This window comes from Polypterus senegalus, unplaced genomic scaffold, assembly GCF_016835505.1.
Source record: "Polypterus senegalus isolate Bchr_013 unplaced genomic scaffold, ASM1683550v1 scaffold_3052, whole genome shotgun sequence".
Lineage (NCBI taxonomy): Eukaryota > Metazoa > Chordata > Cladistia > Polypteriformes > Polypteridae > Polypterus > Polypterus senegalus.
Genome location: NW_024378541.1, coordinates 34,293 through 49,066, shown reverse-complemented (window position 1 = coordinate 49,066; position 14,774 = coordinate 34,293). Strand labels below are relative to the sequence as shown.

At 45.1% G+C, this 14,774-nt stretch overlaps 1 protein-coding gene across 1 annotated transcript; it reads left to right on the top strand.

Moving 5' to 3' along the window:
- Window positions 1-456: 456 nt before the first annotated feature.
- Window positions 457-7,171, top strand: LOC120519603 (transmembrane protein 88). Its single transcript, XM_039742541.1, has 3 exons — window positions 457-989; window positions 4,887-5,171; window positions 6,383-7,171. Exons 2-3 carry the CDS (start codon window positions 4,917-4,919, stop codon window positions 6,644-6,646), a joined length of 519 nt encoding a protein of 172 aa, XP_039598475.1. The 5' UTR covers window positions 457-989; window positions 4,887-4,916; the 3' UTR covers window positions 6,647-7,171.
- The last annotated feature ends 7,603 nt before the right edge of the window (window positions 7,172-14,774 follow it).

Below are 14,774 nucleotides of genomic sequence, written 5' to 3'. Positions count from 1 at the left end.
TAACATACTGTTCCTTGAATAAATGGTGGACCACTGGGTTTGGCTGCTAAATAAAAAAAAATAATGGTTAAAAATACCCCCTGTAAATAATTTAAAATGTGAATGTTCCTGATGAGCTATCAAACAGAGTGCAGGTGTGTGCCTGAGTGAACCCTGCGATGAACCGACGTTCCGTTCTGGATCGGCTCCTGCTTTGCCTCAAATGCTGCTATAAAAGGCTCCGCCCCCGCGATCCCAAATAGCACTAAAGGTGCAGTGAATGTCACTAACTTCACTCTTCTGTGCTCCATTTACCAGTGGTTGTGTCGATGCTGTCTCCCGTCCAGCTCTTGTTCCCCGCCACCCTAGAGATTTCTTCTCCCCCGAACTTGAAGCTGAGGCACTAGAGACATCTTTCAAGGCGCTTATCTATTCTTTGTGATGCATCATTTAAACCGCATTACTGAAAAAGATTAGACATGAATTCGGTATAGCATTCGCTTGTTAAACTACTTGAAGAGGACGCACGTAAAGCCGATGTCTATAGGAAGGGACGTCGCGGGTTTTTGGGTGCACACTCGGGTGGATTCAATACGCGTGATCGGCACCGGCTGCAGCCGCTGCTGCAGTGAGATCACAAAGGGTGATGCAGTTTAGCTGTTGGAGACACGCTTCTGATCAAAGTGTCTCTGCGAGTGTCTGCACATACACACACACACACACACACGCGCACGCACGCACACATCGCAGCCGCACGAGCGTTCGCCAGCACCTGCGGAGCACCGCCGCTGCCTCCTGCCTTCAGCGCTCTCGGCATCACAGACACGGGGCGGCTAAGCGGCTAAGCAGGAGCCGAGCTTCAGACGAGGGGGACCGGGGTGCTGCTAGACTAGACCCGCCGACCACTCTAACGCCTTGTCCCGCAACTGCACCCTTCAAAAGCGCCCAGAACAGCCAACGGTGCCTGATAGACGGTCCAGGACGGCGGCATCGGCAGCCAGAAAAAACAGGTAAGGTGCAGTAAGAGGGCGGGCAGGTGGCACAACCACGTACTTGGGCTTCAGCACTCTTGAATGCTTCACACCGATTGCCCACCTATCTCTTTTTCACCCACAATCACTCTCGGGGACTCACCAGCACTTTAATCATCATTCGCTTGCACCCTATTTTTTTCTTTTATCGCCCTGATCCATATGTGATCCTTTCCAGACAGTCGTGTAAGTAAGCTGTGCGATGGAAGGGGAGTGTGTTCTGGTCCCAGTCAGCAGGTTCAGCTCCCATAGTTAACCACTCTCGCATCCACACTTTTGCGGTACCATCACTTTCTAACGGGTTCTCTGCTACCTCCCCCCATTGATTTGCACTTTCTCCCAGCTCAGTCCAGTCTCCATGACCCACGCTCGGTCCAGTGCGCCTCATCCTGCCCCAGGCTCTCATATGGCGAGTTTTACCTTTGTTGATCGTTGAAATGTGATAGAACACTGAACTCATCTGACGCTGCAGACAATATTGGGATAATTTGGGTAGTTTCCACTTTTTACTTTATATCGACCTTAGCCAGTGAAGCATTAAATAAATAAAAAAGTGCTGAGCAAGACAATGCAAAAAAAGGCACAGAACGCATAACTTCATAAATAATACAAGGCGAAGGAAGCATTTTAGCCAACTGCAGGCAGCTAATCCAAAACAGTGAAGATTTATTTCTGTGGTACTAGAAGGATTATTCTGCCAGTGTGGTAATGTTTGTGATGGGGTACAGCATGCTGGGTCCAGCTTCAACATATGATGCTGTGTTTGGTCAATAATGGACCAGGTGGGGGCACTAGTTTCAGTCTACAGTTCAAATCTGTAGTCACAAATTATATCTTAAAAGCGAAGTGTGTGAAAATAGAGTGTGTGCACCTGATCCTAGTCTGTGAGGGTGAACAGACCATTAACCTCAGTCTGCAGTTCATGTTGCTTCCAGTATGGATGTTGTGTTGTAGTTGATCTATCAAGCTGGCTCCAATGTATAGAGACTGAGAGAGCAAGTCTACAGTATGTGGAGCTCACACTTCGTAACTGATTAAGCCCATGGAGGTCTGAGGACCACCCACGTTCATTAAGTTAACAGTTATATTGACTGTTGCCTGGAGAGGTGAGACATGCACTGACCTCAGGTTGTTTAGTTTAGTTCATAGTGTACAGGTCAAAGTCTCAGTCTGAAGTTGCTGTCCATGTGAATACATGTCTGCAGTAAATAGTTACATACGTAAAAGTTGTAATGATTTCAGTCAATAAAGGCAGTCATGGTGGGTCTGGTAAAGAAGGTCATGTAATTAAAGAGTAATCTGGCAGGCCATGGAGATGAAATGTTTTTTAAATGTCCCGACCTGCAGAGATGGAGAGGCCTCTGGTCTCAGTCTTCAGGCCATGTTGTTTCCAGTTTGTATGGCTGAGAATGTGAAAGTTATACGAGAGCCCAGTTTCTGTAGTTAGAAGTTAGTTATACTGAGTGCTGTATGTAGAGAGAAGGAGATCGCTGGCCTTGGTCCAGATAGCCAAAGTCCATGCAGGTTTCATTGTGAAGTAAGAAAATTGCTGTACAGGTTCCAGTCTGTAAGTACGGAAGATGCATACATTTCAGAAGTCTCCAACTCATTCACATCTAACCAATTTTCAAAGTGTGTGAAGTCTGTGGTCTCCTTTCACTGTACTAATATATTAGGAGTCCAGTCTAGATGGTCATGTAAGTAAACAGTGAACGTCCAGGCAGTGAGGGTCTGGGCCTAGTTTGTGGAGATGCAATTCAAGCTTTTGCTGACTCCGGCGTGAATTGTAATGTAAGTGAATGGTGTATTGGTCTCAGCTTGTGAAGATGGGAGTTTTCTGAACTACACTCTTAAGGTTCTGCATTGTCATAGGGGAACCATTTTTAGTTCCCAAAAGAACTAACCAAATGATAGTTCCAGAAAGAACCCCTTATTTAAAACAAATAACAGGCCACATAAATAGATGATATGAGATTTACAAAATACCAATGAGTTTCTGATTTAAAAGTGTTCTTGCTGCATACAATCCCAGAGCCTAAGTTCAGGATTTCTTGATCTGTCAGTATTCTGTGAGGTTGTCTGCTATGCATTAAAGATTTCTGTTTTGTTCACATATTAGGCACTGTTTCAAAGCCCAAAGATCTCATTTCATATGCAGTGAACACTTCACAGAATGAAACTGTTCTTTGTCGTGTTAAGAGGCTATGAGGAACCACACAACCAAGTAAAATGATATTTTTTAAGCTGGTACCCAGTTCATTCATGTCTGGACATTGACATGAGGCCTTTTTCTGAAGGTAGAAGGTGTACCATTGGTGCCAGCCAACTTCAGGAGGTGAAGACTCCTCCGGTCTCAGTCTGCAGTAGAAGCTTATTCTAGTACCAAAGACCTTTCAAGTGAAGGTTGTACTGGTCTTAAGAATGTAGAAATTATATTTTCTGCAGTCTATGGAAATGGAGAGTGTGCTGGCCTCAGTCTGTGCAGTTCAGGCTCAAGTTGGTTTCAAAGTAAATGCTAATGTTAGTAAATGGTATACAAGTCCCTGCCTGTGAAAATACCTAAAGCTTCCAGCTCACACAACTTCACACCTGGTCTGTCATGTAAGTAAAGGCTGGTGTGATCTCAGTATTTGAAGGTGGTCTTGATGGTTCTCTAGATGATCATGTAAGTAAAAGATGAACTTCCAGGCTGTTCAGATGGACTTTGTACTACTGGTCTCAATCTGTCAGGATAGTAAGCTCACAACTCTTATTCTAAAGGTCCAGCTCATATTCTTCATGGCTGATTATTCATGCAAGAAACAATTTTACTTGTTCCCATCATTGGAGACAGAGCATCAGTGTGCTATTTAAGCTGGTTGAACTATGAATGGCCTAGTTAATCAATGTTTTTTCTGGTCCTAGTCTATGAAGTTGCAAGTTTTATTGGCTCTAGTCTATTTCAATGGAAATTCCTCTGGTCACAGCATGCAGTTCTTATCCATATCCGTAAAGTTGGTACTTATGTTGGCTACAGTCTGTGGAGATGGAGAAATGTCTGGTCTCAGTCTGTAGTTTTTATCGGCTCTAGTATGGACCGCCATGTAAGTGAGCATTATACAAGTCTGTGAGGGTGACAGTCACACTAGCCTCAATCTGAAGGTCCAGCCCATATTATACTGGTCCCATTCAGTGAAGAGGGAGGTTACACAGGTCCACTTCTTCATTTCTAGGTCACACTGATACCTAGCTAGACTGTCTTCCAGTTTCAGAATACTGTATGTGAGTTTAGTGATAGTTGTCTCATGTAAGTGTAAAGAATCTACCCGTCCATGTTTTCCAGCTCATAGTGCTTCCATTTGGGACAGTGGTGTAAATGAAGGTCATACCCAGTATAGTTGATTCACCTTCTATAAATGAAGCATACAGTGGTTCCATTTATGCGGGTTCCATTTTGTACAGTCTGTTTACATCTGGGGCAGCATGGTGGCGCAGTGGGTAGTGCTGCTGCCTCGCAGATAGGAGACCCGGTTTCACTTCACGGGTCCTCCCTGCATAGAGTTTGCATGTTCTCCCTGTGTCTGCGTGGGATTCCTCTGGGTGTTCCGGTTTCCTCCCACAGTCCAAAGACATGCAGGTTAGGTGCATTGGCGATCCTAAATTGTCCCTAGTGTGTGCTTGCGATCCTAAATTGTCCCTAGTGTGTGCTTGGGGTGTGTGTGTGTGCACTGTGGTGGGCTGGTGCCCTGCCCAGGGTTTGTTTCCAGCCGTGTGACCTGTGTTGGCTGGGATTGGCCCCAGCAGACCTCTGTAACCCTGTGGGTAGGATATAGCGGGTTGGATAATGGATGGATATTTACATCTGCTGTAAGGTCCAATTCTTTGTCTTTATTCCAGGGCCCCTAATATTTCAGGAATCTGGACAGCATGGAGGAGCCAGAGGGGGATAACCTTTCAGACACAGCCCACTTGATCTCGCATCTCCCTGACTATTCCATCGACGAGCAATGCCCACCACTGGAACGTCGATCTACTCTGTCTTGCCTGTTGTGGTCCACTGCTGTTGCCACTATCAACATTTTTGTCTTCATTGTCAACTTTACCCTGTTGGTGGTTGTCTTTGGTCTGGTCCTCCTGCCCACCATAGTGATCATCTACTTTGGGTTTAAGTGCCACTCAAGGGTGAGTATAAACAACAGGATAGCAGCACTGACCTCTGGTTATCTTGTCTTCCCTGTAGTCTTAATGGTCATTCTGGAATGTAGCTAAAGTGTCATGGCCTGTGTTGGGCACTACTAAGAAGCCTGGTGGGGTGGCATCTCCTCTTCTCCTTTCATTGGGGTGTCTTTCCCTTCATTATGAGGTAGTCTTCTCCAGTTCCTTTTTTGCTGGTAGACTCTTCAGTTTCTTTGGAGGATGGGGATCTCCTCTTCCAGGGGCTGTAGTCGGTGATATATTCTCACTTTTGTTTTGGTAACATTCTATTTTCCACCTCTTTACAGTTTTTGTCAAACGGCTTTGTTCTGCCCTCTTCTGATTTCTTTTTTGGGGTCTGTTTTACCTTGTTATGGTGGAGTTATGGGGTCTCTTTCACCTTTCTGTAGTTGGATCTCCTCTCCTATGTGGCGAGAGCAGTAAATGCACTTAAAGAGCTGCACAGGGAGAGTTGCTCTTTACTCTCATTGAAGTGAATGACACGCCATTAATATTCATGCACTTCACTCCCTGCCGTCAGTGCACTGAATGGCCAGGCGGAGCTGTGGGTCAGACCTTCATCTCTCTGGGGGCCATGAGCCTTTACTGGTGCAAACAGAGAAATGCTAATTGCCTTCCTCGTTCCCCTTTTCGGCGTGCTGCTAAATGTCACTGATTGTTACACTTAATGAAGCGAGAGGCTGTAGCCACGTGCCTGTGCAGACCAAGGTAGCAGGTGCTGCTGAGCTGTGCCCCCTGCTATGCCACGTGTGATGGTTTCATTCCTTGTCACTGTGTCCTTGAAGGAGCAGGCTGTCTCTGGCTTGGCAGGCATCCAGCCTGGGACATTCCCCTTTTTTGCTTTGGAGAGCAAGGCCTTTCACATTTCAGGTTGAATGATAACTGTAAGTTAGCTGTAGACCAAATGACTGGCGACTCTGGGCCATGCCTTCAGGCCTGTGAATGGCATTTGAACTTTGAATACTGACATTTTCACACAAGGGTAATTTATTTAGCACAATAAGACCAGTGTGGCACTGCAGGGCGTTTACAGAACCAGTCATGAGAATGGACCACATCACCCCTTTAAGCTTGTGTGTATCCATTATTGCTTACGGCAAGACTCCCATCCTAATGCACTGGTGCTGACTTCTGTAAGCATGGTGGCGAACTCTGACCTCTGATAACCTTTTCCACAGGTCCTGCACTCCAATGCATCTTACTGCCAGCACCTGCTGGACGACAACTCTTCTTCAGCCCTCATAATTTTGGGGTTTGTAATCATGTCTCCTCTTATCGTCGTTGCCATGGCAATCTACTGTGGGCTGTCTCGCAGGCTCCGCCTCTTTCTGCTCTTCCAGCCATTCAAACGTGCAAAATACCAGGGGCTTCAATGGAAGGGCATACATGGAGCTGGGCACGGTTGGTGCTGCAGTGAGGACTCATTCAAAGCTTGGGTTTAGTGGGCTGCCATCTCATCCACAACCATTTGAGCTTAATCAAAACCACCGACATGTATCCAGTTCCATGGCATTGCTCATTCAATTGGCAGTGTGCCCTCTAAGTGTAATTAATTGACATCACTGGCTGATTTTCTTCATTTTTGCTGTGGGGTTAGTAGGGTTGGGGAGTGGGAGCTGGGTTCCACATTGTCCCTGAGTGAATGGACGAGCAAAGCTGATTACTTCAGAAATGTGTGGGTGCTGACATACCTCAAGATTTTGGGATTGTTAATTAAAATGAGCTTTGTGTGTTGCACTTCGTGGCTCTTTCCATGTAGAAATCCTTAAAATGAGTGGCCAGATCCACCAACAGCAGGGTTTTATGACCAGTAAAGAGGGAGGCTGTGCCATGCTTTTATAGTCCTTTCCCTGGGGTCTCTTGTCTGTATCATATGGTAGATACTTAACATGTTCAGTGGACTCCATCTCCCTAAGGTCTCATAAAACAATGGGTATTTTTGGCAATCAGATTTGGTGTTTATCTTTGAACGTGTCAGTGTTTGATTTGTTTTTTTGTATAGCTGGATGAATCTCAAAAAATTAAATGTAATAAAACAAAGTGAACGATGCAAATATATTAACCCCTTGGTTTTTGCCTGGAACTTGCTCAGAATGGGATATGCAGCTCTGTAAATTAAACATTTTAGTACTAACTCTTTTAGTGCACACCACCTAGTGCATGCTGTTAAGCCGGGCAGAATGAGTTAGTGAAGCCCAGCTACTATCTCAAAATCCTGGCCTGCAGACACATGTTCTCTCTCTTGTTATCGCTTCTCCTCCTCCGTCTCCTTTTTCTTCACTCCTTTGCCAGGGGCACCTCAGAGTCTCACCTTGGCGAGAAAGCCCCAACCCTGCCAGTTCTCCTGTCTCATGCTGATCATGCTTCAAAGGATTTAGCTCTTCCCAAAGTACATGACAAGACAAGGCAAGACAGAGATGTAGCTAAGGAGATAAGGCAGACGAGCACCTGGCAAGAGGCGGGCCGATGAGGCTGAGGCAGGAGGGATGAGGGTTCACCAGAGTCCTACTCACTTATTTCACTACATGCCCGAGTCTGTCTGTCTCGCTACACCATCAGAGAAGCAGAATGGAAAATGCCACTTAGATGCTTGTCTTCCCTGCCTGTCACAAACCGTTTCTAATACACAAGTGACAAGAAGAACAGAAAGGATCCATCAAGCTTGGACTGGCTTTACTGTGTCGGCTGCAGACCGCAGGCGACACAGGAGATGAATGGATGGGTGGGTTTGCAGCAGTTTGTTGTTTGCTGTCCTCCTGCTCTTTGATGCAAGCGAACATCTCTACAATTGCACGCTGTGGGACTCGTTTACGTCTGGAATAATAGAATTACTGTCAGTCGCCTGGAAACTCATTTACATAACGAGGATCGTTGCTGAAATAAAAAGCCCTTCACTTGCTTTTCACACCAGCAAAAGTGCCATGAGGGAAGAATCTGCAGACAAGATGTGATGGTGTAGGAGCCAAGTCGTCTTGAGACAGATAAACCCTGGGAAATCTCACCTGCTCACCAGCACGTACTGGGTTTCACTGAAAAGACACCTCTCCACCAGTATACACTGGGGCTCACTGTAAGCCTGTTTAATTAGCAGTTTACAGTGAGCCACATTGTCATCTCACCTGCTAACCAGTATACACACCATCATTTCATCTGCTCCTCGGTATACACTAGAGCTCATTAAAATGCTGCTTGTTCACCAGTATGTCCTGGCACCAATAAAATTTTCTTATGTTCACCAGTGAGATTCACAAAAAAAGCCACATGTTTACCTGTATACACTAGAGCACACTCACATTCCAAATGCTCACCAATACACACTGGAACATACAACTGGTTCCACTTTATTACCTTGCGGGACCGCAGTCCCATCTGCTCCCAAGTGTAAACTGAGGCTCAACATTTTTCAATTGCTTACCAGTCTACATTGAGTCTCACTTCCTCGTATCTGTTCAGCAGCACATTCTGAAGGTCATTGCAATTTCTTTCATTTCCAGTTTGCAATGGTACTCAAGGCAGTTTTCAGCTGTCTCCAAATTGGGGCTCACCTTATTCCATCTGTTCAGCACTCAGTGCATCTTGGCTGCTCAGCAGGGTTTGCTGGATCCCATTTGCTCCCCCAGTATGTCCCACCTGCCTAGCAGGAGAGCCACACCAGAGGGCCCTGCCACTGTTACCTCTCTTACTGTCTCAGCTTTTGGACGGAAGTGTAAGCCTTCCCGGAGTAGTGCAACCACAGTTTTGTTGCCATGAGGCATGTAGATAAAACCAGGACTTCTGTGATTTAACTCAACTCCACTTTTCATTTATTTCACTGTCTTGTGCTGCCGCGGCAAAGAGCCCTGAGGGCCTGTGAAAGGATGCTTTGTCTTAATGGAAAACAAAAGTAACTGCTCAGCAATGTCAGCGTCATCCCGAACTCCCACAAGGTAAATAAAGGCCAAATGTATGCCTCTGCAATGTGTTGTGCGCAGGGCATAAAACATCAATTAGTTGTGAATGTCCAGCAGAGGGATCTCTTCACTTTGCAATACGTCACAAACAGAAAACTGCCAGCTAGGGATAGGGCATAAAAGTCTGGAATGTTCTGGTGAAAAGAGGTGGTGTGGAGAGATGCTGTGTCCCATAACAGCAGTTAGGTGGATCATTCTAGACACATATTCAGTATTTCATCCTTTTGACATCCAGTTCTGTTGGTGATTTAATGTGAAAATCCAGATCGGGGACAAGGGTATACAATCTTATTCCTGTCCACATCTCAAAGATTAACAGTAAGTTGTAGCAGCAACTGGATTTTAACCTTGATAGAGTCAATCCAATCAGCTTTGGAAAATGCTAGGGCGTACCCCATAGGTGATGTGCAGGGGCATTGCCTGACCCCTGTGAGAAGTGAGTGAGGGCTACCGGGCCAATGGTGGACCTGGCTAAAAAGTTAGTCCACAAGAAGCAGAAGAAGAAGACAAGGGAGGGGAAAGAAATTGGTAAGTTGATTGAAGTGGATGGGCATGTCATGAGACAATGAATATGTGGGCAAAAGAGTGATGGAACTACAGGGGAAGAGAAAGAGAGGGAGGCCAAAGCAGAAATTAATGGATTATGTAAAATATTTGAAGGATTAAAGGGTGTGACTTGGGAAGAGGTGCAGGACCGAGCTGCCTGGAGAAGGTTAATCAAACACATCAACCGCACATAGAAGTGGGAAAAGGTGACGAGGATGAAGGTACGCATTTGGCCCGTTGTGTCAGGTCAGGTCAGGTCAGGTTGAGGAGCATGTACTGGTACAGCACATTGCCGCACCCACCACGTGATGAAACAGCTCAAGATCCTGGTTGGCAACCCCCCAGGCAGAAATGATCATCTATCTGCCGCAGCCAGGTGTTATGTGGGAGTCCCCTTGGTCCGGCTGCTCAGGTATTCAACAGTGAGAATCCTGCAAGCCAGATCACCCTCACGGAATCGCGCCACATGACCGTAGTGCCATAACTGACGTCCCCTCACAATGCAAGTGAAATGCCTCATTCAGGAATCCATGAGTAACTGCTCATTCGACTCAAAGTCAAACCAGTGGTACCCAAGGATTCTCAGAAGAAACACAGTACCAAAGGAGTCCAGTCTTTGTCTCAGGTCACTGAATAACGTTCATGTCTCACAACCATATAGCAAGATAGGAGGCATCAGGACTCTAAAGACTTGGACCTTCATCCTTTTGCATAGATATCGGGAGCACCACACACCCATTTCCAACGACTTCATGAAACCCCATGCTCTCCCAATCCATCTACTGACTTTATAGGAAGAGTTACCAGAGACATGAATGTCACTGCTGAGGTAAGTAAACCTTCTCAACAAGGTCGACCAGAGGTTAATAAAGGCCTGGATCTTGGTTTTTATCCAGGACAATCGCAAGCTCAGACACTCAGACTTCTCGCTCAGTTGTTCAAGAGCCTCGATCAGAGCCTCCATTGAGTCCGCGAAGATCACAGCATTGTAAACAAAGTCAAGATCAGTGAATCTCTTCACCAACAGATGCCCCACAGCCGCTGGATCCCATGACCTTGCCAAACACCCAATCCATGTAAGTTTCCAGAATAGGAGTAAGAACATACCCTCTGACAAACCCCAGAAACAACTGGGAAAAACATAGGTTCTGCTTCCACTCTGCACAGCACTCACAGTACCAGTGTACAGGCCAGCTATGATATCCATGATGTCCTACAGAACAGCTCGATCAATTTGATCAAAGTCAAGCACTTTACGAAAATCAACAAAGGCTGCAAAGAAACTCTGCCAATATTTGCATTTATGTTCCATGAGAACCCTCAGTGCCAGGATGTGGTCAAAGGTAGACTTCTTAGGAATAAAACCAGGCTGTTCCGGTCACTGGTAGAAGAGCAAGTGATCACAGGTCCTATTGAGGATGACCCTAGCAAGGATCTTACCTGGCACCAATAATGTGTGTGCACCTGTAGTTGCCACAATCCAGGCAATCACCCTTCCCTTTCCAAATAGGGGCAATAAGTCACATTTTCCAGTCAGTTGGGATGATGCAGTCTCCCAAATGGAAGTAAAGATTGCTTGCAATGCCTGGAGGACGGCCTCTTAACTTGACCAACAATTATTGTCTGGCATTGTAGATCACTGAAGCAACACTGATATCAATTTTTATGCCACTCAGTATTTCAGAACACATGCAATAGACATCACACCTGCCAAGTTGAACCCTATCTCCCCAGTGAAGAAGAGAAGCCTGGGGTTCGACCTTTTTATGTCAGAAGAGCCTAATAGAGAGAGAAATGAAAGAGTCTTGTCACAGACCCCACTCTTCATTTATATGAGCATTAATCTAAAAGAACTGATCCAAAATGTTCTGCTGATCTTCTTGGGTTCATCTTTTTCTCCTGCCACACAAGCAAGGCAGAAAGGGAAAAACTTCTAATAATGTTAACAATACCCCATAGGAGGTTGGATGCCTCGGGCTCGTGGCTGTCGTGTAAGTCGGAAGGCGAATGAAATGAAAATATCCAGAGGTGAGTGACAGCTGGATAGAAAACAGCCAGCTGCTTCCCTTATTCCTCTGGCAAAATGTCTCTCAACAGGGTCGCCTTTGAAAGCTGAGGTGTACGTTCTTCTCATACCTGAGCAGTCGTTCATGGTAAGTGGAGCTGAACAGCAGAGCTCTTGATCCAGGAGCCACAGCAGGTGACTTCATGGGTTATAAAGCATGTTCTAACAAGGTAGAATGGGGGGTTGACCATAGCCAGCCCAAATGAAATTTCTCTCAATAAATTTTTGCATGAAAAGCACATTAAACTATGGAGGCTCACAGCAAGCCCGTCTCCCCATGCTGCCTCACTAAACGTTTACGCTGACTCACTAAAATCTTTTCACCCCATACTGCTTCATAATGAGATCCCTGCTCCATTCCAGCTTACATGAAAGCGCCACTTGGTGCTGCCTCACAGCAGGCTCCTTTCCCTAAGCTGCCTCATAACAGGCTCATCATTCCCTTGATGACTCTTTAAATGCTCCTTACCTGATGCTGCATCAGAGCAGGATGGTCACACCATTAGCCTGAAAATGAGCTACATCATAACAAGATGCTCCCACTACATCTTCTCATATAAAAAATGCGTGTCTAAGGTTACCTACTAGTTCAACACCTCATAAGAACAGGTGTATTAATCCATGTTGCCTCATAACAAGCTCCACATCCCATTTTAACTCACAACCTGCACCTCACCCAGGATGACTCACAAAGTGCTCCTCATCCCAAGATGACTCATCACAGGCCGTCTTTCCACACTACTTAAAACAAGCTTCATGCTTGCTTATAATTTCATCACCCTGTGCTGCTACACAATGCCGCACTCTGTGTCATCCTACAGAAAGCTGAGCACCCCATTCTTCATTATTATGAGGTCTTTTCTCCTCACCATCACTCAGTGCTGCTTACAACAAGATCCTAACCCGATACTGTCCAATAATAAGTCAATCAATCCATGCAGACTCACCTCAGGCTCAATTAAAACATGTCCTTCACCCCTGCTTCCTCACAATAATATCATCTTCCTGTGCTCCCTCATTTCTTGCTCAATTTTTGCTCACCTCACACTTCCTTATGATACTTCATTACTCTCTATCCCCCAAAAAAGTTCCTATGCAATGCTGCCACATGATAAGGTCATCACCCCATACTTCCTCATAATAAATCAGTCACCTCATAGTGCCTCACAATAACCTTATAACCCCATAATGCCTCACAAGAAGCTTTTTGGCTAATGCTCCCTACCAACAATCTAATCAGTTCATGCTACTTTACAAAAAAGCCCCAACCCCTCCCCCTCCCCCATTCTCTCAAAGCTAATAGCCTCATGCCACCTGCTAACTACATAAAACAATCCATCTCAATAATTAAAATCATTAATTGTACTCTATTCACTTAACGGCCAATCTATTCTGGCTCGTTATATTATAGAAAAAACACTTAATCCTCTTCTTAGAGTGGTAACACGTTCTCTTCTAGAGGTACAAAATTGATCTGAAAGTAAAGCTCCAGCTCATGCACTTATATGCACTGCTTTCAAAGTAAAGACAGGTATCCCATCAGCCCCTGCTGTCTATTTCCCATTGCCATTCCTTTTTGGGGTGTAACCTAAGTTAAAAAAAGTTTAAGACTTCCAAGTAAACTTCCGAATGAGCGTCTGACTTTCAATATTTTAAGCCATGTGTAATATGCATATGGATATATTAAAAGTAGATTTTCAAAAAAAAATAGACCAATGACACCTTATTATGCTGGAAATTATTCCACAAGCTCAGATGCTTTCTAGGGGGAGACAGCAGTGCCCAAGAAACAAATGAAACTACCATCAGGTGTGATGATTTTAGAGATCTGAGACAGGTTTAGCCCAATGAACAATTTTGGACTAGTCATCCATGTCTCATGCTGCCTCACTGTTTCAAAATGTGCAACCAAACCTTTTTTTTATAAATAATCAACATTTGAAAAAATAATAATCTCTAAAAAGAGAACACTGCCATTTACATGTGCATGGGAGGCAGCTTAAGGGCTCTGGTGATAGTAACTACCAGTTGAACCAGGGGTGGGTTCTGTGATCTACTGCCTTCTTTCTTCTCCCCTCTGCAGAAAACAAGATTGTCAGCCATTCCACCACTGACATCACCTCTGTTATCCACCCTCCTGGACAAGCCTTTTCCTACCATTTTGAAATTAGTTCTATTTTGAGCTTTCATCTAAAATAAGGTGACTCCGTAACTTGTTGCGTGTATTTCATGCTCATAAAGTTTGTAATTATACGGGGTCACCAGGGTGGTGCCCCAACTCTTTGATGTTGTTTTGTCTCCTCTTTACAACCTACAAGGTGACAATGCTAATGTAAACGTGCTTTTATTCATCCCTCCACCTATGTAAAGTTTTCAAAAGAACAAGAAACATCTAGTAAGAAGTGCAAGTTGGAGATCATTGGATAGGTATAATAAAAATAAGCACTCAAAGTGCTTTACAAAGGGAGTGGGATAGCCACTTGAACCACCACTAATGTGCAGGATCCACCAGGATGATGCAGTGGCAACCATTTCTACGTCAGTATGCTCACTCCACATTAGCTATTAGGTGGTAAAATAACGTGAGAGATGGCCAGAATGACTAATTCATGTTAGGCAGTTTAGCCAGGACATCAGGATACACCCTCCTCTTTACGAAGGATGCCGAGGGATCTTTAATGACCACAGAGAGTCAGGACCTTGGTTTTACGTCTCATCAGACGGATGGTGCCTTTTTTTTACGGCACTGGGGCATTGGGATCCACAATCAGATCGCAGGGTAAGCGACCCCTGCTGCTGATCTTATCAATCTCTCTGCCAGTGGCAACCCAAACTTTTTCTCGTAGGTCTCCAAGTACTGGAAGGACCCTAACATGCTTAACTTCAGGTGGGTGTCCTGTAAGTACGGCCAAATATCGTTTCCAGTCAAGCTTTACTTCAACTAGCACTTCCCATAGCAGCCTCAATCACTTTACAAAGATATAATTGTCATGAACTGAGAGTCCCAGC

What these genes read in the sequence shown, in the direction of transcription:
- LOC120519603 (XM_039742541.1), top strand. Translation starts at nt 4,917, where the DNA reads ATGGAGGAGCCAGAGGGGGATAACCTTTCAGACACAGCCCACTTGATC. An exon ending in GGTTTAAGTGCCACTCAAGG is followed by an intron (nt 5,172 to 6,382) that starts GTGAGTATAAAC and finishes CCTTTTCCACAG; the next exon opens with GTCCTGCACTCCAATGCATC.